We start from the raw sequence: 25,840 nt of genomic DNA on the forward strand, positions 1-25,840 counted from the left end.
TCTGCCAGGTCAGCCCCAACAGCCACTTAGACTATAATAAAGCACGGGTCACTTGTCTTGGGGTAGCCACATAAGCTGGGCTACATGATGTGGCACAGAGCTGCCCCCAGGTTTCAGCTTAGGAAAGGTCACCTTCCTAAACTGAAGAGCCTCGCTTCCTGCAAGACACATCACAGGGCCAGTACGATGGGCACTGGGTGCTCAGGGGTCTGTATCCTCTATTCATTTGGAATAAATATGCCCCCCTCTTTTTCTTTTGCCTTCCAGTTCATATATGATGAAGAAATCGTGTGGTAAGTTTTTAAAGTTTATTTTTCTTTCTTCTTCCTTTTTGTTTTGTTAGTTTCCAGTATCCTTGTTTGTTGGGTTTGCTGAATCTTTTGTAGTTATTTTTACAAACATAAACTGGTTCATTTGTGAAAGCAGAAAGAATATCATTCCAAGAAATCCTGCCTTTATCCTTCCAAAGTAAGAACAGTGGTCCCCACCCCAGCAGACATCAAGTTAGACGATAAAGCTAAAAGAATGACAACACCGGTGTTTTGTATACAGATGAGCATAGGCTGACATGGAAACCAGTGACAGTCCTGTTTCTGGGAGGAAGGGCTTGACAGCGGTGACTTGACAAGGCCGGGACTGAGGGGCAAAGCCTTAAATGCTGCAGAGACAGAGATATACTGGCAATCCGTGCCCAACAGCACATCTGATGCCTCCCTCACACCTTACACAAGAATAAACTTGAGGCGAATTAAAGATCTTACTACAAAAAGCAAAAAATAATGTAGGACTTCGAAGAAAATATAGGGCTCATCTTTATGGCATTGAGGTAGGAATCGACTCTTTAACAAAGTTGCACAGAGCACGAACCTCGAAGGAACAAGTCAGTTCTTCTGCTCTGTTTCAGAGGGCATGAGTATACCTCATGTGCATAAGCCTTACGGTTTGCCTGGTTGTAGATATGACCCAGAATATGCACTCTGGAGGTGATAGTCCACGGCAGTATCCCCAGACAAGCTGGCCGAGGGCCTTGACCGCCTGCCTTGGGCTCAGAGGAACCTACTTCTCGTCCCATCCTCGCCCCTCAAGGACTGTGCAATCCTGGAAGGTCTCTTCACTTCCAGGACACATTGTCCTCCAGTGTAGATGCTGGATGATGGATAGGTGATCTGCGAGTCCCTTTCTGGCTATGGTGGAAAAGGAAAGACTGCAAATAACTTTCACCCTTCTTCAGCACGATGACGGCTTCCAGTATGTATCTGCCAGATGGGCAAATAAGCTAAAGCTCATGTGGCTCCTCTTCAGGGGCACAAAACCCCACAGCCTGTGGGGTCTGACTGTGTCCTCGAGAGATCAGTGATAGCCAGACGCCATAGTGCACACCTGTAATTCCAGTACTCGGGTGGCTGAGACAAAAGATTGCGAGTCCCAGGCCAGCCTCAGCGACTTAGTGAGAACTTCAGAACCTAGTAAGACCCTCTTTCAAAATAAAAAATAAAAAGGGCTGGGCATGTAGCTCAGAGGTAGAATGCCCCTAACTTCAATCCCCAGTTCCAAATAAAAAAGAGAAAGAGAGAAATAATAGTGCATTCCAGAAATACAGAAATACCTTCTTCTACTATATAGCATGCACCATAGCGGGGCTACCATATAGTGGCCCCACGCCTTCCTTGGGGACTTAGGCCCCTTTCTGCCTGTTCGCATAGCTGCTCTGACACCTGAGTGACCATAAGTTCTCTTAGGATTGAGCCTGGGCCACTGCGCCCAAATCCTGGATGTGGCAGCCCCCTTGCTCCTTTCTCTAGGTAGTGAGGGGTGGGGTCTCCACTTGAGTCCTACAGGCGCTGTAGTTGGGAGGAACCTCCCTCAGCCGCTCTCGTTCTGTCGCTGAGAGCAGTCCTGGTGATGGGCAGCCCCAGACTGGGGTCCTTGGCTGGGCACTGGGGGCGGGGAAGGAAGCACATATCATCCCCACTTTCACTGCACAGGACAGTCCCAGACTGCAGGTGCCGTGGGTCCCAAGCTCTAACCGCGCTCTCCTTTTCTCTCTGAGGTGGGAAGGCCTGGTGCTCATCATCTTGTATGTGTTTTATATTCTGATCATGAAGTAAGTACCCTCCCTCTCCTCCTATGGGGCAGTGGGCACTTGCTTCTACATCCCACTCTGGCCTTCTGTTAGAGCCGGGACAAAGCCTCTGTGGCTCTTTCAGTCCCTTTGGGGCAGCCCCTGTTCTCTGGGGACACCATGCTGGGACACCCAGAGTGGGGGATGGGTATTCAGACACTGTTTGGGGTGCTGTCCACACCCAGGTCACAGGAGTCATGCTGGGTAGCAGATGCATGGATGGCTCTGCTCTAAAACAAGTCACCAGCAGGGATCTGTGTCTTGCCCTGCTCTGGGCAGCTCCCCGTGCCCCAGGTAACCACTCCTTCGAGGCCAGGTAGCTTCACCCGGGCCCCAGGCTTCCTAAAATGCCATTTCTCAGGGCCACCGCTTTGTACAGCTACAGGGGGCCCACTCGTAGTCCTGGGAATGCAAACACTTTTCTGGTGTCCTTGTGCAACTTTAAGCCTTCCGGAAGCCACCTAGACCCAAACCATCTCCAGCTACCCACGGGGAATATTAGCCATAAAAAAGACCGAAGTTCTGGAACATGCTCCAATATGGAGGGTCCTTGAAGACATCATGCTAGGTGGACGCGGCCAGTCACAAAAGGACACGTGTTGTAAGAGTTTATGGACACGAAGTGTCTGGAAGAGTCAAGGTCATTGTGACAGGCAGAGATTAGAGGTCAGTGAGCGGGTGGGGGGACCGAAGTGATGGGGGTTGTTAATCAGTGGAGTTACGGGATGAGGCAAAGCTTGGGAAACGTCGATGGCGGTTATACAAGTGTGAAGATAATTAATGCCACCAACGTGCACACTTAAAAACGAGGAGCGGTTACAGTGACAAGTTTTGTCATGTATTTTTCCACCAAAAAAAAGGAAAAGAAAACACTCAAACCGTTCATGAGCTGAGCCACATTCCAGCTTATCTCCTTTCTCACGCCTCTATAGGTAATTAGAAAGGACACCACCACACTGGGTTTTATGAGAATCCTCCCATTATATAAAACAGGCATGATGTTTGACGAAAATGGATGATAAACGGTCAAACTGCAAGGGAATTGTCCTTATGTGATTCCCCAGTGAGGAGCCGGCCCAAGGGGCTGAGAGCTGGAGACTCTTCCCTTGGGCTGGCGGAGCTGGCTGTGGGTGACTGGAGCGGGGTCCGGGCAAGCAGCCCACGTGGGAAGCTTTGCATCAGAGCAGAGGGGCCAGGCCCAGCAACGCTTCCCTTGAGCCTGTCCCCGTGGGCTGGTCTCCTTTGTATTAGGACAGGCTTGTAACGTGCAGTGAGTAGGATTCATTTTCGTGGGCAAGAGGTCTCTGACGCCCCCAGAAACCCCGCTAACAGCCCAAGAGGAGCAGGTGCCCGCAGCTGGTACGCTGTCCCCACCTCCTGCAGGACGACCTCATCGGCTCTGTCAAGGAGCCCCCCTGGCTGCCGCTGACATCACTCCCAACACCACGCCGCTCGGGTGCTCGGGTGGAAGGTGGGGGGTGGGTAAGGTCCCACCGGCTGGCCAGCGAGACTCCCCTCCATGACTCTGAGCCCTTGTCTGCCCCGGCCTCCAGGTACAACGTAAAGATGCAAGCCTTTTTCACAACCAAACAGAAGAGCGTTGCCAATGGCAACCCAGCCACCAGCGAGCTGGAAGACGGTAATGACTTCTATGATGGTAGCTATGATGACCCCTCCGTGCCGCTGCTGGGGCAAGGTAAGGCTGAGCAGACAGGAGTGGCGGGAGCTCGTCACGGGAGCCACGCTCCCTCTCTCTCTCTACACACACACACACACACACACACACACGTGCACACACACAGACACACAGACACACGCACACATTCCTCCTCCCGGAGGCTCCCAACCTCATTCCCCTACAGCCCCCTTTTTCAGAAAAAAACTTACTCAGTGTCCCCTTGGGCACTTCCAAGTGCCCCCCTTTTTAGTTTAATCCCCCAGTTACACCCAAGGCTACTACTACCCTGTGGGACAGTCCAGCACCCCTACAGGGCAGTATCCACCGCGTTGAGAATCTACACCCTACGTCATTACCCTCCTACCTATGGCCGTATCACCCTCAGTGACGAGGGAGCACCAGGGTTTGTGACTCCCTAGAGATGGCTGTTTGCTAGGTGGGGAAGGAGCGAGAGAAGATATGCCAGCCAAGAAAAGAGCTACATTTGTGAGAATCCTCCCAACACTGCACCAGGCTCTTTGGGTGTGCAGCCGTGTCTAAGGCTGGCATGAGGACCACGACAAGAAGCTGGCGCCGTGCGGTGCAGAGCCTGGGCCACCTGCGGTTCCTCCAGCGCTAGGCCCAGGCCTGGAGAAGTCTCTTCTGGAGACACCCGGGCTCTTGGCCCGGGAACAGCAAGGCCCCAGGAAGGCAGCCTCAGAGCCCGGCAGCCAGCCCCTGCTGGCCCCAGAGAGGCCCGCGCCCCGCAGCCAGGCCCTGCCAGCCCTGGTGGCTCCTTCAAATTGTCTAGGCCTGACTGGCTACTTCCTTAATTTTTTTCTTTTGTGTGTGTGTGTGTGTGTGTGTGTGTGTGTGTGTGTGGTACTAGATATTGAAACCCAGGGGCATTCTACCTCCATGCTATACTTATAGCCTTTTTTTATTATTATTTTGAAACAGGGTTGAGGGCCTTGCTAAGTTACTGAGGCTGTCCTCAAACCTTTGATCCTCCTGTCTCTGCCTCCCAAGTACTGGGATTCTAAGCATGGGCCACTACACCCCACTGCCCTTGATTCTTAATCATCCAGCTGTGGCTATGATACCTCCAGCTGTGGCAGCAGCTTCCAGGAAGGAGAAAGCTCACTCTGCCCACGCCAGGCCAGCATTAAAGCCTGATGGGTTACCGCCATTAGGATGTGGAAAGCCGTGTTCTAACCATGGCGCTGGCACCCCTAACTTCCACTCATGGTCTTCAAGGCCTTCGTAACCAGGTGCAGAGCCCTGCCCACCAGGGCCCTGGGGACTTAACTGGTCTGTGAGGTCAGGTAGGTTGCAGTGGCCTCAGAGGGGCCTGCCGCACACCTGGGGCATTTGTCTTCCTCGGCCCCAACCCAGTCTTTGTCTCAGGGTGAACCAGCGTTCCCTCCACGTGTACTGTGCCCGTGGGTATCCCGCTCTGTCTCAGGGCACCCAGAGAGGCTGGCTCTGGTCCGGGGCGCTCTGCCGAGAGACGCATCTCTTCAGGCAGATGGAGGATGCCCGCGAGGGTCAGGCACGGGTCTGCAGCCTGCCTGCCCGAGGCCCACCGCTGAGCCACCCGTGACCTCCCTTCGTGACGGGGACGGTGTTGGCTGCTGTTTTAGATTCTGGCCACACAATCACAGTGGCTCAGAGGTGTCCATCGCAGGTCCCCCCAGTCCCTCACGACAGACATCGGCCTCTACGCAACACGCACATGGTCTCCCTGGAGCCCTGGACTTTCATGGCGAAGGAGAGTGATACCACTCAGCAGGAAAAGCCGATGCTGGGTGCCCGTCTCCAGTTGTGCCCCAGCACCCCACAGAGGCGCTGCTCCCCGGCAGGGTGTCCCAGCTCCTCCCCTTCCTGGGAAGTCCAGGCTCCCCTGAGATGCTGCCCGCAGACCTAGCGCCTTTTCCAGAGCTCTGTCACAACTCTGTCTCCAAAATTGGAAGAGTGGACCCAGGACTGGAAGTACTGGGAAGGAAGGAGGACCGGCTCTCCCTACAGCTTCCATCAGCATTTAAATAAAGGCCAAGAACACCGGGCGTGGTGGCACACGCTTGTAATCCCAGCGCTTAGGAGGCTGAGACAGGAGGATCGCACAGGTTCAAAGCCAGCCTCAGCTACTTAGTGAGGCACTCAGCAACTTAGTGAGACCCTGTTTCCAAATAAAATAGAAAATAGGTCTGGGAGTGTAGCTTGGAGGTAGAAAAGTTCCTGGGTTCCACCCCCAGTACCACAAAAATGAAAGGAAGGAAGGAAGGCAGGCAGGCAGGCAGGCAGGCAGGCTGGGCAAGGGAAAGTAAGCTCCCCAAGGGCGGGGCGATCGCAGGTGCAGGCCTGGTTCCTGGAGGCAGAGTGGGCAGCTGGAGGTGTGGACTTGGGGCTTACGTTAGCCCTAGTTGTTACTGGCTGATAGGACTCCTCGAGGGCCCCTAGGTCACTGTAGTGCCTGCACCCTGAATAGATTTGACCTGGCAACACCCAGGTCAAACTGAGGGGACCAGGACTTGGAGGCTTCACCTCCTCTAACCATGTTGCCATGGATTCTTCTGGCTGGAGATGACGTTAGAGTTTCTCTCCTCAGTCCTCATCCTGCAGGTGGGTGGCTCTGCAACCAACCACCCTAGCCCAAGGTTTGCCAGCTGCTGGATTCTCTCCAGAAGCCACTCCTAGACTGGGGTGTGGTAGAAAGCTCACCGAGCATGCAGGAGGCCCTGGGCTCCATCCCCAGCACCGCTGAACGAACGGCAGAACCCACTGTCTCCCAACCCTGACTGCAGCTATCAATTTGAGTTTCTCATATAAAATCAAAAGGCAGAAAGGGGCCAGCCTTTCCCCACTACTCTTATAGAATGCCTTTTTGCACGCAATGTCCTTAGAGGTCATAAAGCTTGGTTCACTAGATCAGTGTCCTGGCTGGCTTCCAGGTGACCTTGCTCTCAGCCTGACATCCAGAGCCACCCATGCACTGGCAGCCACATCGTACTAGGCTGGTCTGACCCAGGGAGCTCACTAGGGGACCTTCTATGCTGCCCTGAGCTCGGAGCAGAAGGGAGGGGCCATCTCTGATTTTCTGAACTGCCGGAAAAATGGGGCATAATGGACATACCTTCTGGGCAGCCACTCTCGGCTGGGAACGTACCACTCAGTGGACGCCGTCACTTGCTGAGTGGCACCAGGACAAGGTGTCCCTGGAGCCAGGCATCATGGCCTCTGCCCCATGAGGCCTCCTAGGCTCCCTCCTCTGAGCCCAGCCTTTCCCTAAGTGGTGCCCGTGACAGGGCCAGTTGTGCAGAACAGAGCCTGCAGCCTCTGGTGTCCCCCGCCTCTGAGATGGAGGCCAGAGCGCCTTGGACAGAGCCTGCTACTAACACCTCCCTCCAAATAACCCCCTGGCCTCCTCGCCACCAAGAGTGCTACCCAGACTCCACCGCACGCTGCGCATCCCTGCCCATCTCTGCTCCTTAACTCTTCTCTTCTCAATTGTAAGTAATCCGCTCTCGTCCAAGCAATAACACGTGCATTTAAACAATAAACCCACCACACGCCCAGCCCGATGCCGCACGCCTCCTCGGAGGTTAGCGTCCATCTGGACAACGCATGGGCCTCCGGCTGTCTTCTAACCCACACGCCTCCTGTCTGCTGAGCCTTGCTGCCTGTGTGGGGTGTGTGTGTGTGTGTGGGGGGGTGTTTGGTGTGCAGTTTGTGCGTTTTCGTGCCACTAACTCTTGCATGGCCGTGCTCTCTGGACCTGTGCCCCGGTTCCTCGTAAAGGATGTCAAGGGGGCTGGTGACCGGTGCAGAGCCACAGCTCTGTGTTTATGGCCCCCTTCGAGGGACAGCATTAGCTGCTTCCGTGTGCTGTGCTCGGGGCGGTTCAGTCCTAGATGCTCCTATCTGGAGTCCAGTGTCGCATCCCCAGGGATACTGGTGCCGAGCATGTTTGTGAAGGTGCCAAGGAAGAGGTCCAGGACTGGGGTGCTCATTCAGCCTCCAAGGGCAGAGAGGTGGGGAGAGATTGGCTCCCTGGGGCACCAGGGTTTAGCTCACAGTGCACCTGCAGGCTGCAGGTTCCTCCATCTCTGTGGCCTCCTCTAGGGCCTCCGAATCGCTAGCCTCACTGCTGGCCTTATGGACAACAATGTTAGAAGCACTGTCCCTGCAGGGCAGAGGGGATCTCTCCAAGAAACAGCTGGGGAAGCAGCGCTACTGCTGGGTTCCAGCGTTTGCACTCCTGGGCACCCAGTCAATCTGTAGCTTCACCTGAGCCTCTGGAAGCCGGAGGAAGGAGGTGCCATCAGAGTGGGAAAGGTGCAGGCGCCCATCTGTGTTGGAGGCAGGTGGCGCTGTGAGACTTAGGTGCTGAACCCTAAGACCCTTACAGTCAGCCTTGCTGGGCCCCTGAGGGGAGGGAGGCGGCACAGTTGGGGGGTGAGATGGAGCATGACTGCCCCCTGAGGGGTCCCCTTTGGGACCCTGATGTGCTCAAACACACTGAGTCCTAGATGGCTCACACCCAGGACCCACTTTGACTGATGGGGGGAGGGAGCCAAAGCCAGGCGCCCAGCCCCAGGTCAGTGAGGGGAAGTCAGTGGTCCCGGCCCGGGGCGCGGGCCTCCTGGATCAGCAGTAATCAAGGTGCTGTGCTTCATAGTGAAGGAGAAGCCACAATACAGCAAAGCCCCGGTGGTGATGGTGGACGAGATCATGAGCTCCAGCCCTCCCAAGTTCAGCTTCCCAGAGGCGGGCCTGCGGATCATGATCACCAATAAGTTTGGGCCCAGGACCCGGCTACGGATGGCCAGCAGGATCATAATTAATGAGGTACGTGCACCTGAAGGCCGAGTGACCTGGCGCGGTTAGGGTTAGGACTCTTCCTGGGGTCGTTTCCTGCTGTAACTGTTTAAGGAAGGAAGCCCAGGGGGGCTCTGGAGGAGGATCATCCACGGGTAGGGTGTTAAAGCAGATAGGGACCGAATGCCAGGCCTGAGAGACGGCACTGAGTAACTGGAATAAGACAGTCTATTCTAGTGCAGTCTCCAATGTGGATTTTTTTTTTTTAATGTTACTTAGAAGCCAGGTGTAGTGGCGCATGCCTGTCATCCCAGCACTTGGGAGGCGGGAATAGGATGATCGCAGGTTTGAGGCCAGCCTCAACATTTACCAAGACCCTCAACAACTTAGTGAGACTCTGTTTCAAACCAAATATATAAAAAATAGGAAGGGCTGGAGGTATCTCTCGGAGGTAGAATGCCACTGGGTTCAATCCCTAGTATCCTCCCCCCCCAAAAAAAGAAAGGTTGCCGAGAGAGAAAGAGAAAGAAAGAACACAAAAGAAAAACAAAACAGAAAGGAAAGGAAACCCAGGACCCTGGTGAGGGGTGCCAACTCAGGAATTCTTTGTCACTCTGGCACTTGACCTTCGTGCTGTGTATCTCTTCTCATATACGTATTTTTTTAGTATTATTTAACCAGTATTTCAACAATAACAAGTATGTTGCTTATCGACTTTTCCCATCTTTGCTTTCTATGAGCTTATTGAAATTGAATTTATTTATTCGGTACTGGGGATTGAACCCAGGGATGTTCTCGCTCTGACCTGCACCCCCAAGTGCTTTTTATTTTTTATTTTGAAACATGGTATCACTAAGTTGCTGATGGCCTCAAACCTGCTATCCTCCTGTATCAACCTCCCGAGTACCGGGATGCCAGGCGGGGACCACCACAATTGGATGCGTATCGGAATTCCAAGTCCTCATTCAGAAGCAGTGGCAGGGGTTGCTGACAATTTGCAGGTTGTATGTATGAACAAGATGTCACCGTGATTAAAGGCTCCGTGCCGTGAACATTTCTGCTTGGGTTTAATATGTAATGTGCCCTCTTTGTGAACGCGTATTCAGAAAGGGAAACACCTTGCTAACCTTTGAATCCTTTTGGTCCAAAGCACCAAAATTTGTATCAACGAAATATTATCAAATCCTGCCCATTTTTTCTAAGCATGAGAATTGTACCCTCTGAGCTTTGGGGGGGTGTGAGTGTTAAATAGCTCTTAAGAACTTAGGGGTTTGGGTTTATGGCGTGTGCAGCCAGGGAAGTCATAGGTTTCAGTGAGCTGGTGAGTGCTAGTTATCCAACTCCAAATGTTTTAAGCTACTGGAAAATATTTCTCTTTCCCCATGTCAGGACTGACCTGCTCTGGAAGGCAGCACAGGGCCCAGAGAGATGAGACTCGGGTGGGGGGAGAAGGAGCCCAGAGTTTTTATCTCATGTCAGCCCCTAACACGCTTCATCACCCTGGGCCTCCGTTTCTCTGTCTAAGGCTGATGGGCAGGATGCTTCCAGCTCTGGGAATTTCAGTGAGGCGCACAGAAACGCTCTGCTCGGAGCCTGAGCGGCGACTTTAGGGACATTCATTGTGGCGAGGGAGTAGGAGATTCAAAGCCACAGAAGGCCCCGTTCCAAAGGTGTCTGTTAAGACACTTGACTTATTTCCACTTTGGTCATTTTAATTCCAAAGTGTTATAGAGAAGTTGGCAAAGCTAAGATTATTCCATAGCAGACATACCTATGAGTGAGGGATTCTTATCTCTGCATCATCGGAGAAAGCAGAGAGGTGAGCGGGGTTCCCCGGGGGTGCAGAGAGGGAGGGCTTTTCCAAGGCTACACCTTATGTCACGCCAGTGTGCTCCCTAAGCCACTGAGCTGAGTTACCATGTGGCCCAGAAGTCCACGCACCCTTGGCCTGCCGCCCCTCGTGAGGCCTCCCATCGGTCACCGCCACCCCTTGGTTACCACCCCCTTGTCCCCACAGCCGATCCCCTTTAGCCAACACAGTGAGATGTAACTTACTCGGCACCTGCTATGTGCCAGACGGTCCAGTTTATCTGTCAGAGAGGGAAGTCATTCGCCCAAGGTCACACAGCCAACAAGGGCAGAGATTCCAGCCCGATCTGAGTCTAGACAATAAAAGGGAGACCATGTGGATCCTTAGGGGTCAGTGTAGACCCCACCTCCAAGCCCGCCCGCCCTCTCTCCCTCCCTTCCTTCTTTCCTTCTTCTCTTTTCTTTCTTTCTTCATTTCCCTTTCTTTCTTTCTTTCTTTCTTTCTTCCTTTCTTTTTTGCGGTACTGGGGATGGAACCCAGGGGCATTGTACCTCCAAGCTATACCCCCAGCCCTATTTTTTATTCTTTATTCTGAAACAAGGTCTCACTGAATTGCAAAGGGCCTCACTAAGTAGTAGCGGAGGCTGGCTGCGAGCCCTGATCCTCCTGTCTCAGCCTCACAAAGGCTGGATTACAAGAGTGCGCCACCGCGCCGGGCCTCCAGGCCCCTTCTTTGGATGGCCATAACATCCAGTCCTTCCTCGAGGGACTAGCTATTGCCACTTCCACCTGGCAACCCTGTAACATCAGACCACAGTGCCACCCCCGATTCTGAGTGTGACCATCCTGGGAACCGTCACCACCCTGACATGGCACGCCTGCAGTCCTTGCCGCCTTGCCCCACCCCTGGGAAGCCTTCCGCTTTGTCTCAATACGTGGATTTATCACCTTCCTTGTATCCTAATGAATGCCTCTTTTAATACAACCGTAGCTATCTTGAAGGATTTTTTTCCATGTTCAATCCTCTGTTGATTCCTATTAAACTCGAACTCTAACCCTCCCCCACCACACCATTCACATTGCTATGAAGTGACAACCTCCCCTAAGACTTTTTATATGTTTGTTTATTTGTTTGTTTATTTATTTATTTATTTATTTGGTGGTACTGGGGTTCCTGGAAACCCTTCTACCTCCGGGCTACACTCCCAGACTTATTTTTATACTTTTTTATTTGAAAACAGGGTCTCTTACGCCAGCGCGGCTGGCTTCGAACCTGCGCAATCCTCCTGTCTCCGCCTCCCGAGCGTGGAGATTACAAGCGTTCGCCACTACGCCCGGCACCCTAAGACTTTTTAGACTTCACGACTGAATTTCCATTTAATCCCACATGAGAAGCAAATATTGTACCCGATGTCCAGGCCTGAGTCTCAGACATAGGTCCCTCTGTGGTTTTTTTTTTTTTTTTTTTTGGGGGGGGGTGGCTAAGTGTTGTGGACTCGATGTAGAAAACTAAAAATTTTTAAAAATTTCTACCCACCCTTGACTTTGTGATTTAGGAGTTCCCGTCAGAAACCAACATGAAGGCAGAGACATGCTCATGTCATTTATTTATTTATTTATTTATTTATTTATTTATTTATTTGCGGGTCTGGGGATGGAACCTACGGGATTCGACCTCCAAGCTACACCCCCTGCCCTTTTATTCTTTTTAATTTGTGTGTGTGGGGGGGGGAGTCTGGGGATAGAACCCAGGGGCATTCGACCTCTGAGCTATACCCCCTGCCCTATTTTTTATTCTTTATTTTGAAACAAGGTCTCACTGAGTTGCAAAGAGCCTCACTAAGTAGCTGAGGCTGTCCACGAACCGCGATCCTCCCGTCTCAGCCTCCCAAATGCTGGGATTACAAACGTGCGCCACCATGCCCGGCTATTCTTTTGTGTGTGTGTGTGTGTGTGTGTGTGGTACTGGGGTTCCTGGAAGCCCTTCTACCTCCGGGCTATGTTCCCAGACCTATTTTATATTTTTATTTGGAAACAGGGTCTCTTAAGCCAGCACGGCTGGCTTCAAACCTGCGCGATCCTCCTGTCTCTGCCTCCCTAGTGCTGGGATTACAAACGTGCACCACCACGCCCAGCTATTCTTTTTAATTTGAAACAGGGTCTCACTGAGTTGCAGAGGGCCTCACTAAGTAGCTGCGGCTGTCCACGAACCCAGATCCTCCAGTCTCAGCCTCCCGAATGCTGAGATTGCAAGCGTGCAGCACCACGCCTGGCTCCGCGTCCTCTTTTAGATCAGTAACCTGCCTCCTCCTTAAGCAATAGTGGCCTCTCCCACCCCACCGCACCCCCGAAAACCACAGGGTAGGTGCGGGACTCAGTTACAGGGCGTCACACCTGGGGGCCTGTCTACAGTCCCTCCATCACCTGCCCGAGTAGTTGGAAGGACTTACATGGACACCGTGTGATGCTCGTGCCCCACAAGGCCTCAAACGGACCACCCATCAACACTTCACTGGGTCCCAGATAAGGGTGGGCTAAGCAGAGGTGTGTGGTTTCTCAGGAATGTGGAGGCTGGTTCCTAGAAAGGTGTCTCTGTGCCCAGAAACCCCCGGAACGGTGCAGAAGACCAGCTTGGTGTGGGTGGACATAGCTGCCAACGAGATGGGGAGGAAGGAGTAGGTTCTGTCCTGGGCGCTCCCCTGGGGGAACACACTCCTTCACCTGGAGCCTAGGGGGCAACTGAGTGGCCGGCTGCTTAGTGACATTAGTCGCTAGTCACGGGAGATGCAAAGGAGAGCCTCGGTGCATCCTGGCCTACGCCACCAGAGCAGCGGAAGCAGAAAGGACTGGCAGGCTGGGCATATGGGGCACTCTCGCGATCCCAGTATTTGGGAGGCTGAGATGGGGGGATGCCGGTTCGAGGACAGCCTAGGTGACATAGCAAGACTAGCAAGACCCTGATTTAAAACAAAAATTTAAAAAGGCCGGGCGTGGCCAGGCGTGGTGGCGCACGCTTGTAATCCCCGCGTGCTTGGGAGGCAGAGACAGGAGGATCGCGCAGGTTCGCAGGTTCGAAGCCAGCCCCGCGTGCTGGCTTAGGAGACTCTGTTTCCAAATAAAAATGTAAAAATAGGTCTGGGAGTGTAGCTCGGAGGTAGAAGGGCTTCCAGGAACCCCAGTACCACCAAAAAAATAAATTAATAAAAGGCCGGGTGTGGTGGCGCACGCTTGTAATCCCTGCATTTGGGAGGCGGAGACAGGAGGATCGTGCAGGTTCCAAGCCAGCCGCCCTGGCTTAGGAGACCCTGTTTCCAGATAAAATATAAAAAATAGGTCTGGGAGTATAGCCTGGAGGTAGAAGGGTTTCTAGGAACCCCAGTACCACCAAAAAAAATTTTTTTAATTTAATTTTAAAAGGCTGGCAGTGTAGCCGGGTGTGGTGGCACACGCTTGTAATCCCTGCGTTTGGGAGACAGGAGGATCGCCCAGGTTCGAAGCCAGCCGCACTGGCTTAAGAGACCCTGTTTCCAAATAAAAAAGTATAAAAATAGGTCTTGGGAGTGTAGCTCAGAAGTAGAAGGGCTTCCAGGAACCCAAAAACCACCAAAAAAAAAAAAAAAAAAGCCGGCAGTGTAGCTTGGAGGTAGAATGACTCTGGGTTAAATCTCTAGTACCAAAATAAATAAATAAATAAATAAATAAATAAATAAATAAATAAATAAATAGACTGAGGACAGCCAGTGCCGACAGGGCTGAAAGCCCTGGGGCATTATTGTAGAATCCTTCGAGAGCTGCCACGTTGCTCCTGTGCCATCCACCTTGGTGTCAATCTTGCCTCCCCTCCGTCCACACAGCGGCAGAGACTGATCAACGCGGCCAACGGTGTGAGCAGCAAGCCGCTTCAGAATGGGAGGCACGAGAACATTGAGAACGGCGACGTGCCAGTGGAGAACCCCGGGGACCCTCCGCAGGATCAGGAGCAGCCGTCGCCGCCCCCGCCGCCCCCCGAGCCGGAGCCGGTGGAGACGGTCTTCCTGTCCCCTTTCTCCATGCCGGGTAAGCGCGGTGGGTGCCGTGAGCTCCATCGGCCCACGGTCAGGTCTGCAGGATGGAGGCCTAGGCCTCCGACAGCGGTGAGCGGCTGGGGCAAAGGGCCGTGTCACGCCAGCGGAAAGCTGAGACGGTTTCCACGGCTGCGTCATCAGAACCAGGGATAGAAGCTAGGTGGGCACTGCTGGGTGTGGCTAGAGCCCGAAGGCCGGATAGCAGGCCAGCTGGCCGCCCCAGGAAGCACCTGCAACCTCTGAGGAGTGCATTTAAATGTCCAGGGCAATTGGTCTTTCTTTCACAATAAGGAAACGTGACATGGATGTTATTTTTAGGGATATTCTCAGACTCTCGTAACCCTGCCCCTCACAGGCAGGCCGTGGTGCCCAGACATTGCATAGTCACTGGGATGGGAAACTCTAAGGCCACAGTTGAGCTCCATGCAGTTAGACCTCCCATGACTGAAGACATCTCCTGTCCATAAATAAGTCAATCAGAGCAGGACCCTGCCCCAAGCCCACTGGAATCCTCCCTTCTCCTTGGAGTCAGTCAGCTGCTGCTCCCCATCCTGCGCCCTCTGCTCCAGTGTCCTGCCTCCTTGCTGCCAGGCCTGGGACACACGGAGGCTGCTGCTGCCTCAGGGCCTTTGCACTGCACTTTATACAGCACCATGCACTTTCTCCAGTTAGCTCTATGGCCCCCCTCACCTTCTTCAGGGCTCTGTTTAAATGCTGCCATAATATTGTGGCCATCCCAGACCACCTTACTCTAAACACTTTATGGCCAGGTGCAGAGGCACATACGTAGAATCCCAATACTTGGGAGGCTGAAACACAAGGATCATAGGTTCCAGGCCAGCCTCACCCACTTAGCAAGACACTCACCAATTTAGTGAGGACCAAAATAAAAATAAATAAATAAAAAGGGCTGAGGGTATAGCTCAGAGGTGGAATGCCTCTGGATTCAGTCCCCATACCAAAAAAAAAAACCCCACAAAAAATATCTTCATATTTTCCTTGTGTTTCTCCCCCACTAAAACCTTAGCTGCACAAGGACGGCATCTCCATCATTTTGTTGACTGCTATATCCCCTACTCCAGTCTGCACACAGTAGGTGCTCAGTAGACACCTATGGAATGAATGAACTTGGGATTTCACAGGCAGAAGGACTCCCGGACCCACCCGCCTGCCTTCACTTTACCCAAACCTTATGTGAGGCCCTCTGCAGCCGCAGAAGGGGAAGAGGGCCAGGGTCTCTGGATGGATCATTCCAGGTCAGGGAGAAAGAATATGGCCGTCTTGCCGGGGCTGGGATCCATGGCTCCGGGGCCCCCTTGCCCATGATTTCTGCCCGATGACTCCTCCAGGAGGCACGGCCCTAATAAAGGCAAGATATCCTGAGGCTCCGGGATGCTCCCCTGGGCCGGGCTCTTGACCCAAGCGCAGCAGCCCCCTGGGGTGCTGTCTCTGGGCCTGGCTTCCTGCAGCTCAGGAAAGGCTCTCATTGTGTCCATACAGCTGTTTCCTGGGTTGCCCTTGGAAACCACAAACCATTTCCTCTTCCTCTCCCTCCGCATGCAGAGCAGGGAGCTGGGACTGTCTAGCCGCTGCTGCTGGTTCAGGTACATACAGCGGCCCAGAGCCCCTCAGTGAGACCCTGTTCCCAGAGAAATTCCAGTACCCACCTCCAGGCCCTCCCACTGCCCCCTACACAGTTCACAATGGCGGGAGGCCCCTGGGTGGCTCTGAGCTGCTCCTTTGGGGTAGATGGAACTGGTGTTCTCCTGAGACAGCCCCTAGAAGGACTCACAGGCCAAGGAAGGAATTCTAGGGACCTGAGTTGAGGGAAAAGGAAAGACGCCATCCCCTGGGTCAGCTGGAAATCAGCGTTCTCAGCAAGGGGTCAAGGACCAGACCCCAGCCAGACGGATATCAGCTGCCTGTGTTGTCAGGGACAGGCTGGGGACGGCTCTGCAGTTAGAAGTCCTGGGTTTGACTCTCAGTTTTATCACCAGCGTAGAATCCTGGGCCAGCTGCTTCCCGCCCTGAACCTCTGATTGTCATCTGTAATATGGGGGTGATGGCGCGTACCTTGTGGGTCGATCTAAAGAGTGGGTACAGTGATGCAGCAAAGGGCTCTGCACTATCTGACGCATAATAGGTCCTCTGCAGTGTGCCTTAGCCAGTGATTTCTGAACCCAGCCTCTTATGATCATCCCTGTTTAGACCACCAGCAATGTTCTAGAAAAATCAGTGTTCTAGAAAAGTCGCTGGGACTGTCAGTCATTCTGAGGAGCTAAGAGAGGAAATTGGCATGTACTGAGTACTGGTTATGTGCCAGTCACTGGGCTCCGGACTCTGCAGTGTTTCTCTTAGTAAAGATGTGAGTGCCGGGATCTGTTCTGGGCTTTGGGGATCTGGTGGGAGTGGGGTGGGCCGTTGTTCCAGCCCTCTAGGAGGTTCTAGGCTTGTGACACAGTCCAGGCAGGTGACTAGGGAATGTGCTTTAGGTCTGGCCTTTGCTCTGCACCCCCCGACCCCACCCAGTAGCAAGGCAGGAAACCAGGCAGCTCTCTGGTTGGAAGCCACCATGCTCTTTGCACTTGGAGCCCCAGAGGCTGGGAATTGAGCCTCCCAGGGAAGAGGACCAGGAGGGCTTTATCTCTCAGGGAAACCATGCTCAGCAGCCCTGGGCTGCTGGTGAGCCGGAGCCCAGCCTGGTTGGGGACAGCTCCTGATACACGCTGTTTGTGGTTGGCGTATAGTCTGGGACGTCCTGCAAGTATGCGGAGGCCACACCCTGGCTGTCCACAGGCCCGCTCTCTCCTGCCCTGCAGGACTAGGAAAGCCCATTGTGCTTGCCAGGACAGGGCCTTCCTGCCCCCTCTGTCAGCAGCCAACACCTACTGGGGACCGGCCACATTCCAGGCAGGAAGCTAAACAGAGTTCTTACAGAGCGGGGCATGAGTCCATCCAGCCGCCCTTAGCAGAGCCATGGACGGGCCCTGGGCAACAGCACTGTATGGCTCACGGCTCGAGCTGGCGTCGGAGGGCAGCGAGGCTTGGCTGTGGTGAGGGCTCCCTTCCTGGCCGCAGATGGCCACCGTGTCAGTGCGCTCACTGGCCCGGCCTGGGTGTGTGGGTGTGTGTGGAGGAGGGGCTTCCTTCCTTCATCCACACGACCTCCCTCCTGTAACCTTAATCTCCTGAAAGCCCAGCTCTCACTGGGCTGAGAGCTTCAACACATGCATTAGAGTGGCAGGGGACACACGCTGGATCTTTCGGGGCCCCCGTGTGCTCTGTTTTTAGTTTTGTGTGTATTCATCTAAGCCTTGGCCTAACAAGAGGAGGAATGTTTATTGGCTCCATTTTACAAAGAGAGGACTAAATGGAGACCCAGCGAGGTTTTCTTTTTTCTTTTCTTTCCTCCCCCTCCCCCTCCCCTTCTTCTTTTTTGGTACTGGGGATGGAACCCAGGGGCATTCTACCTCCAAGCTATACCCCAGCCCTGTTTTATTTATTTTTTATTATGAAACAGGGTCTCATTACATTGCAAAGAGCCTCACTAAGTAGCTGAGGCTGGCCTCAAACCTGCGATCCTTCTGTCTCAGCCTCTCAAGTACTGGTATTACAAGCGTGCACCACTGCGCCTGGCTGAGACCCGGGTTTTTGCCTGAGCAGCTCATGCTAACCACCATTCCGTCCTGCCTTGTAGTCCTGTGTACTTCCATTTGATGCTCACAGCTGTCTTGCGAGAGAGGAGTATTATCATCCCCATTTTATAGAGAGGGAAACTGAGGCTCAAGGAAGCTAAGGGACTTCCCAGGTGGAATGGGCTCCTACACAGAAAACCATTTTTTCATTCTGTCTTTCCCAAACCATGAGTCCTGTCAAGGGCTGGTCCCGTGGGGAGCAGAGACCCAGACCACAGTTCTCAGGGCTGTCAAAGGGCCAAGGGATATATCATGTGCCCTCAGCCTGTGTCAGTGGAAAAACCAAGGAATAAATGTGAATTCCCCAAAAAGCCAGTACCAGGTGGTTACACAGGTTGAGCACATTCTCAGAGTCAGCAGGGAATTGCAGGAACTGAACTCTGCAAATGCTGCCCGCCTGCTCTCTCCTCTTAGCTGGGCTAACAAACACAAGAGAAACCTCAGACGCTGTGGGCTCATTTATACGTGCTGTTCTGCTCAGGGATCTGTCTGGCCAGACCCCCGACTGCTACACTGAAGCCGGGCATGGTGGCACATGCTTGTAATCCCAGCATTTGGGAGGCTGAGACAGAAGGGTCCTTGGTTTGAGGACAGCCTCCGCCAGTACTTAGTGAGGCCGTCCACAACTCAGTGAGACCCTGAGTCAAAATAAACAATAAAAAATTAGGGCTGAGGGTGTAGCTCGGAGGTAGAATGCCCCTGGGTTCCATCCCTAGTACCACACACATAAAAAATGACTTGTACACTGAAAATTACAAAACATCATTGAAAGAAATTACAATGTAAATAAATGGAAAGATATCCCATGTTCATGGATAAAATATTTAACAGTTTTACAATGGCAGTAGTGTCATAATCAATCTGTAGATTCAATGCAACCACGAAAAAACACAAGATAGCTATTTTTTTCCCCTCAGAAGATGACAAGCTGATCCTAAAATTCATGTGGAAATGCAAGGGACCTAGAAAAGACAAACAATGTGACAAGGAATAGCATTGAGGACTCACATCTTCAGAATCCAAAATTTACTACATACAGTAATCAAAACTATCTGGCACTAGTATATGCACGGGCATATGGATTAATGGAATAGAAGTAAGAGTCTTAAAACACACCTATGCATTTAGGGTTTATTTTTTCTTTTATGGACAAGGTTACTAAGATAATTTAATGGTAGAAAAGAATTGTCTTTTCAACAAATGATACTAGGATAACTAGTCTTAGTTATCTTTCACCAAAAAGATGTAAATACTTGCATTTTTTTAAATGAAGTTCTCTCCTATTTCACACCACAAATAAAAGTTAATATAAAAATGTAATTCCATAAATGGAATAGCTTAAAATATAAAACTCTTAGAAGAAAATGTAGATATATTCACAACTTAGAATCAGGCAATGGTTCTTAACTGTCACCAAAAACAAGCAACAAAAGAAGAAATAGACAAGCTGTACTTCACCAAAATTTAAAGCTTTTGTGATTCATGGGATATTGTTCGAGAAAGTGAAAAAATCCACAAAATGAGAAAAAAAATTCAGCTCACAAGTCAGTATCTAGAATAGATATACAACACTTACAACTCAGCAAGCATTAAAAAAGACAGCCTAATTTGAAAAATTGTCAAAGGATTTGAATAGACATTCCTCCTAAGAGGTACAAATGGCCAATAAGCCCATCAAAAGATACTCGACACCTTCAATCATTAGGAAACTGTCCATTCAAAACACAATGTGATACTACTACACACCCACTAGAATGGCTGTCACCAAAAAATTAGACCATAACAAGTACTGGCCAGGTGGCGGAAAAATAGGAACCCTCATATATTGCTGGTAGGAACGCAAAATCTTAGAGCCACTCAGGAAAAGTCCAACAGTCCCTTAAAGAGTTAAGCAGGTGACTACATGAATCAGCAATTTCACACCTGATTGTATAGCCAAGATAAATGGAAATGTATGTCCACATACTAGTATTTAACTGTATGTAGCAGCATTTAGTCAGTACAGCCCAAAAGTGGAAACAACCCAAATATCCACTAAGTGATAAGCCTTAATGTGGTGTGTTCAGGGATTGGGGTGTCGCTCCGTGGTTGAGTGTTAGTCTAGCATACTCTGTGAAATAGGTGCTAGGTTCAATCCCCAGCACTGGAAAAAAAAATCATAGCCAGTTAATGGAGGATTTTTCAGCCATAAAAAGAAGTAAAGTACTGGCACATGCTACGCTGTTTGAACCTTGGAAACATAGCTAAGTGGAAGAAGCCAGGTGCAAAAAAAAAAAATTCCATGTATTATGATTCCATTTGTATAGAATGCCCAGGAGAGTCAAATCTATAGAGAAAGGAAATACATGAGTGGTCTCCTGAGGTTGGAGGGCAGGGAATGATTACAGGTGGGTACTAGGTTTCTCTTGGGGGAGATGGAAATCATCTCCAATTTTGTAGTGGTAAAAGTTACACAGCTTCTGACTATACTAAAAACTACCTCACTGTTAAATGGGCAAGTTTTGTGATACGGTGATTACATCTCAATTATTTTGAAACGGAGTTAATCTAGAGCTGTGATTCTCAAAGCACGGTCCAGGGGCCAGCAACCTCAGCAGCATGTGGGGACTTGTTAGAATTGCGGTATCATGAGCCGTTTGCCTTGGCACGCACCTGTGGTCCCGGCGACTTGGGAGGCTGAGGCTGGAGGAGCCTAGGAGTTCAAGGCCAGCCTGGGCAACTTCGCATAGACCTCATCTCATTAAAAAGAAGAAAGAAAAGAAATGGAAAGTCTCTTACCCCCATTTGAGACCGAGAAGCCCGGGTCTGGGGGCGCCCCGTCTAGGTGGTACAGCTCATAGCTCCAGGGCCCCAAAGGCTCCACATGAGCAAATGACATGAACACCCCAACACCACAAGTCACCCCTCCCTGGGTGGAGCCTCTAATTAGTCAACTGCCCAAATTAATTTGAGGTTTTTCATCAGGAACTACATCTGTTCTTCCCTTTTTTTTCCTCCAGTAGGATTAGCCATCTGTTTTGTTACAGTTTGCTTTAAGTATTTCTTGTCACATAATTAAATTGTAATGTTCTGCTTCAAGAGAGAAACGGGAAGAGCTCAGGGAAAGAAATCCCAGCCACCCTCTTGCCTCTGCATTTCTACAGGACCAGCTTCCTCCCTTTGGCTGCCCATGACGGGATGGCACTGGGGATGTGTCCCTAATGATGGACATTGTCCCTTTACCCCTGGGGCCCACACAACTCTCTTTTTATCATACCATACGTGCATTTGTCTAGATTCTTCTACTGTTAGAGAAACTAAATTCAGGCTGTTTTAAGCCAGAGAGTTCCCATCATGATGGGGCTGCACATGGGACTCAGGTGAGGTTAAAAGATGAGGTTAGTACTAGGCGTGGTGGCACACACTTGTAATCCCTGCATTTGGGAGGCTGAGACAGGAGGATCACAGTTTGCGGACCGCCTCAGCTTAGAAAGTCCCTTTGCAACTCAGTGAGACCCTGGTTTTTTTTTGTTTTTTTGTTTTTTGTTTTTTGTTTTTTGTTTTTGGTGGTACTGGGGTTCCTGGAAGCCCTTCTACCTCTGGGCTACACTCCCAGACCTATTTTATATTTTTATTTGGAAACAGGGTCTCCTAAGCCAGTGCACACGGTGGCTTTGAACCTGCACAATCCTCCTGTCTCCGCCTCCCAAGCACGGGGATTACAAGCGTGTGCCACCACGCCCAGCCTAGTGAGACCCTGTTTTGAAATAAAGAATAAAAATAGGGCTGAGGGTATAGCTCAGAGATAGAATGCCTCTGGGTTCCATCCCCAGTACCGCAAAAAAAAAAAAAAAATGATGAGGTCATTGTCCATCTCTCGGCCTGACTTCCCCCCAGGTTGGCCTCTTCCTTGGGCAGAGATGGCTTCCATCCCACTGGGTCACCCCAATAGACAGCTGGTGCCTCTGTGTATGGAAGGATTGTGTTCAGCCGCACATAACAGGAAAACTCAAGTGCCTGAACCTGAAATGCAAGAGATTTGTTTTTCTCATGGAACAAGAAGTCCTGGAATTGGGGCATCTCTCCGGCAGCTCTGACAGCACGTGCCACCTCTGCTGGGCCTCTTCAGCAGGTGCTCAGTGGCCCCCGCGCCAGAGGAGAACAAGGAGGGGCAAGGGCAGGCGGCACAGGCTGCCGGGTCTGACTCTTCCTGTCGGGAAGAGACTTGTTTTCCCTGGAAACTGCGCCAAGTAGACTTCTCTCCTCTCTCTCTCCAGCACTGCTCATGGTCATCCCTGACAGTGACAGAGCTGAAGAGATTAAGATTTCTAGATAGGGATCTACTATTCCAAGAAAAACAGGGTCTGCTATTAAAGAAGAGGGTCCTGAATATGTGGCACTGACTCCCAGCAAAAGCCTCAGAGTTCACCCCTACAGAGTCACATGCCCAGCCCAGAACCTGTGTAAACCCCAAAGGCAGGAGAAGGGGTGTCATCCTGCTCATTGTGGGATCTCCAGTACCTGGAATCATGCCTCCTTATGTGGCAATGATTAGCCAACTTGACTCTTAGACCACCCACAGAGCAAGAAGGTGGGGTCGGTCCTACCCTAGCCACGTGGACTTGTGGGATGGAGGGTTGGGTTCCCCAAAGGAAAATTATAGGCAGCCACCAGTAAAGCAGACTGGATGCTGGCTAGACAAAAACGGCAAGCCCACCCTGACGACAGAATTGCTCAGGTCCTTGAGAGACAAACTCACATTAGCAAAACTCTCAACAGGCTGATGTCCAGACTCAAAAGTCACTTTGTAACCTGAGGCCTCCGCACCTGGGCGCAGGCTTAGCAAATGGCTGACTTCCAGGACTTGCCTTTCACGTGAGAACCAACCATCCAGAGTGCTATTCTGAATAGCTCCTGTCTGGCTTCTGCACTGCAGGAGTCATATCCCTCTGTTCTGATCATCCCAGGGAAAGGTACCAGACACTAGACAGCCCCAGTGGCCAGAGCTTACTGAGCAATTCAACTCTAAGCCTCCTCGCTCACCTGCTTTGCGCATGGAAACCACGAGAAGGCTCCAGCCTTCCCCACCGTCTGCCTCCTGGGTCCTCTCCACATGACCCTGTGTGGGGCCAGCTTGCTGCTTCCAGAGATCATGGCTTCCTTCCCATCAGTCACTTCGAGTCTGTGCATCTTACCTTGGCCTGGTTAAAACACATTGGATAGGGGTTTGGCAAGATAGTACACATCTGAGCACAACTTTGGAACTCAAGGGCACGAAAGCAGAAGGAGTCTTGGCAGAGCTCAGAACTCCCCGTGTTGAGCCCAGAGGCGATGTGTGATGTTCAGCTAGTTTTGAGAGCAGTTGACTAGATATGAGGGCTCTCCTTTTGTGGATGAGGAGGCCCAGGCTCAGCCTCGTAGGAGACCAAATCCTGGGCAGGAGGTTGCGTGGCGAGTCTGGAATTAAAGATGGGGTATGCTCCAGCAGGCGGCAGATGTGAAAAGCCCATCCCTGCTGTCTCTGCCTTCATAGCTCTTCTGCTTGGTATTGTCGGGTCACAAGTGATAAAAACCCAGCCAGATTTTGTTTAAGCAGCAAAGAGAATTTTAGAAGAAAGATACAGAGACATTTCCTGGAGCTGGTGCAGGTAGGTGGGTGTCAGGGTGAGCTGGAACCAGGACATGTCCTGGTCTCTGTCCGTCCTTCATCTCTTGCCCCTCAGACCTACTTCCTAGACCCCTCCCCTCACATAATCCTGGCCCCACACCTTGAAATTGGTCCTAGACTCTGGAACAGACTGGGGGTGGCTCCCTCTGATTACAAGCCCCTACAGGCAGAACACATACATGGTTCAAAGAAACTACCTTTCCATCTGGAGAACTAGGAACCCAGAAATGCCCAGGATGCCCAGTGAATCCAAACTCCTAGACCCGTCGGCCGGAACGGGCACCAGCAACACCTGGGACAGTGTTTCCGGGCTGTCTACAGCTTGGTCAGGTACAATCAGTTTTTCCATTCCAGTAATGTTTCTTGCTGATGCTCTGGACTCTTGGCTCAGGCTCAGGAATTATCTGATCTTGTCCGCATAGTACGTAGGAATCTTTGCAGGTGATGGCCTTTCAAATAAATGGTGACTCTCTCGTCCGCTATAGGGTGATCTGATTTAAACTTGTTTCTACTTCAGACCAACTTTCTCTGATCTTGTCCTCACATGTTGGGGGAGCCTCCCCGACCCTTAGAGACTCCCGTGCATTTAATTAATGTTGAGTTCAGCCACAGGTCAGGGCTGGGCCAGGGGCTCTGCTCTCTGCCACAACTAGGGAAGAATGCACCAGGTCCCTGTTTGTAAAGGGCTGGCAATCTAGCTTCAAAATAGATGGGAAAATCAACTGAGTGAAGGAAAGGATCATTTTGGCTGATGGTTTCAGAGGTTCCAGTCCACCGGTCCATTGTTTTAAGGCCACTGTGGGACAGAACAAAGCCCTCACCTCATGATGGTCAGAAAGCCGAGAGAGGGGCAGGGGCTCAGGACAAAGTGCACCTGTTATGGATACATCACTAGTGACCCACCTCCTCCAACTGACCCCCACCTCCCGGGGACCCAGCCTCAACACATGAGCCTTTGGAGGACACTCTAGACTCAAACTGTTACAAACTCCTTCAGCCCTGGGCTGGCAGCTCCTATATTAATCAGTTGCCTTGACGGCTTAACTGAAACTCTTCAATAAGCTGTGTGACCTGACAAATATTCATCTTCCCAAACCCCCCAATTTAAGACAAGACTATGAGGCTTGGGAGAACTCTTTGCACAGTGCTCAGAGCTTATGAATTACTCAACTAGATTTGAACTCAGGGTCAGACACCAGGAGAGAGAAAAGAAGAAGGAGGAGGAGAAGGAGGAAGAGAAGAAGACAAGGAAGAGAAGGAAAGAGAAGAGGGAGGAGGAGGGAGAGAGAGAAGAGAAAAGGAGGAGGAGGAGAAAAGAGGAAAGAAGGGGAGAGAGGAGAAGGAAGAGAAGGAGAAGGAGAGATGGGAGGAAGAAGAAGAGGAGGAGGAGAAGAGGAGGAGGAACAAGGAAGAAAGAAAATGCTGGTTGTCATCCACTAGGTTGATTTCACAGTCTCCCAGTGAATTTCATCAAACGGTGAAGCACAGCCCAGTAGAGAGTCCATTAAAGCACTTTTTCTTCATACAACGGTGGGTGGTGGCACTGGCTTTCTGAATGTGGCCAAGATGGTGGTGGATGTCACAGCCAGATGCAAAACCCATGCCAGCAAAAGGAAAAAAGCTTGATTCAATTCAGTGTCTGTAAAATAAGTAACCTGTCTCACTATGTCATTTATATAGATCTGCAAAGAGGCTAAAAGGAATTGAAGTGTCCAAAGTCACAGTTCCCCAAAGAGAATTCTTCCCCCATACACAAAGTTTTAAGTCAATTCTAGAAATGTCTGAGGTCTTCCAGCAGCTCAGGTAAGTTGGGATGTGGGCTGCCAAGAGGATAGCCTGGAACTTTGGACAGCCCTGGTGCGGTTGGTGCAGAAAAACGTATATACAGAAAGATCCAGAAAGAAAAATGTTCTTTAGATGTGGCATCAAGGGTGGATACATGGACCAATTTTAATTTCAAACTTTCTTCTCTTGGCTCATTATTATAAGCCAGCTGGGTTAATTTTCCTTACTAAATGTACTTTTAA

The 25,840-nt window shown here is 51.3% G+C and overlaps 1 protein-coding gene across 2 annotated transcripts in view; it reads left to right on the forward strand.

Moving 5' to 3' along the window:
- The window catches only part of SLC24A4 (solute carrier family 24 member 4), a gene marked incomplete at both ends in the record, with an annotated part of 156,266 nt that overhangs the window by 115,890 nt on the left and 14,536 nt on the right, over nt 1-25,840 (forward strand). Inside the window, 5 exons of one of the 2 annotated variants that reach the window (XM_080708130.1) lie at nt 268-293; nt 2,051-2,104; nt 3,676-3,818; nt 8,458-8,627; nt 14,262-14,463. In XM_080708130.1, the coding sequence (XP_080564256.1) occupies nt 268-293; nt 2,051-2,104; nt 3,676-3,818; nt 8,458-8,627; nt 14,262-14,463 (595 nt within the window). The remainder of the gene's footprint in view (nt 1-267; nt 294-2,050; nt 2,105-3,675; nt 3,819-8,457; nt 8,628-14,261; nt 14,464-25,840) is intronic. The other variant, XM_080708131.1, reaches the window with a different exon arrangement.

Source organism: Muscardinus avellanarius (genome assembly GCF_963383645.1).
Source record: "Muscardinus avellanarius genome assembly, chromosome: 12".
Taxonomy (NCBI): Eukaryota; Metazoa; Chordata; class Mammalia; order Rodentia; family Gliridae; genus Muscardinus; species Muscardinus avellanarius.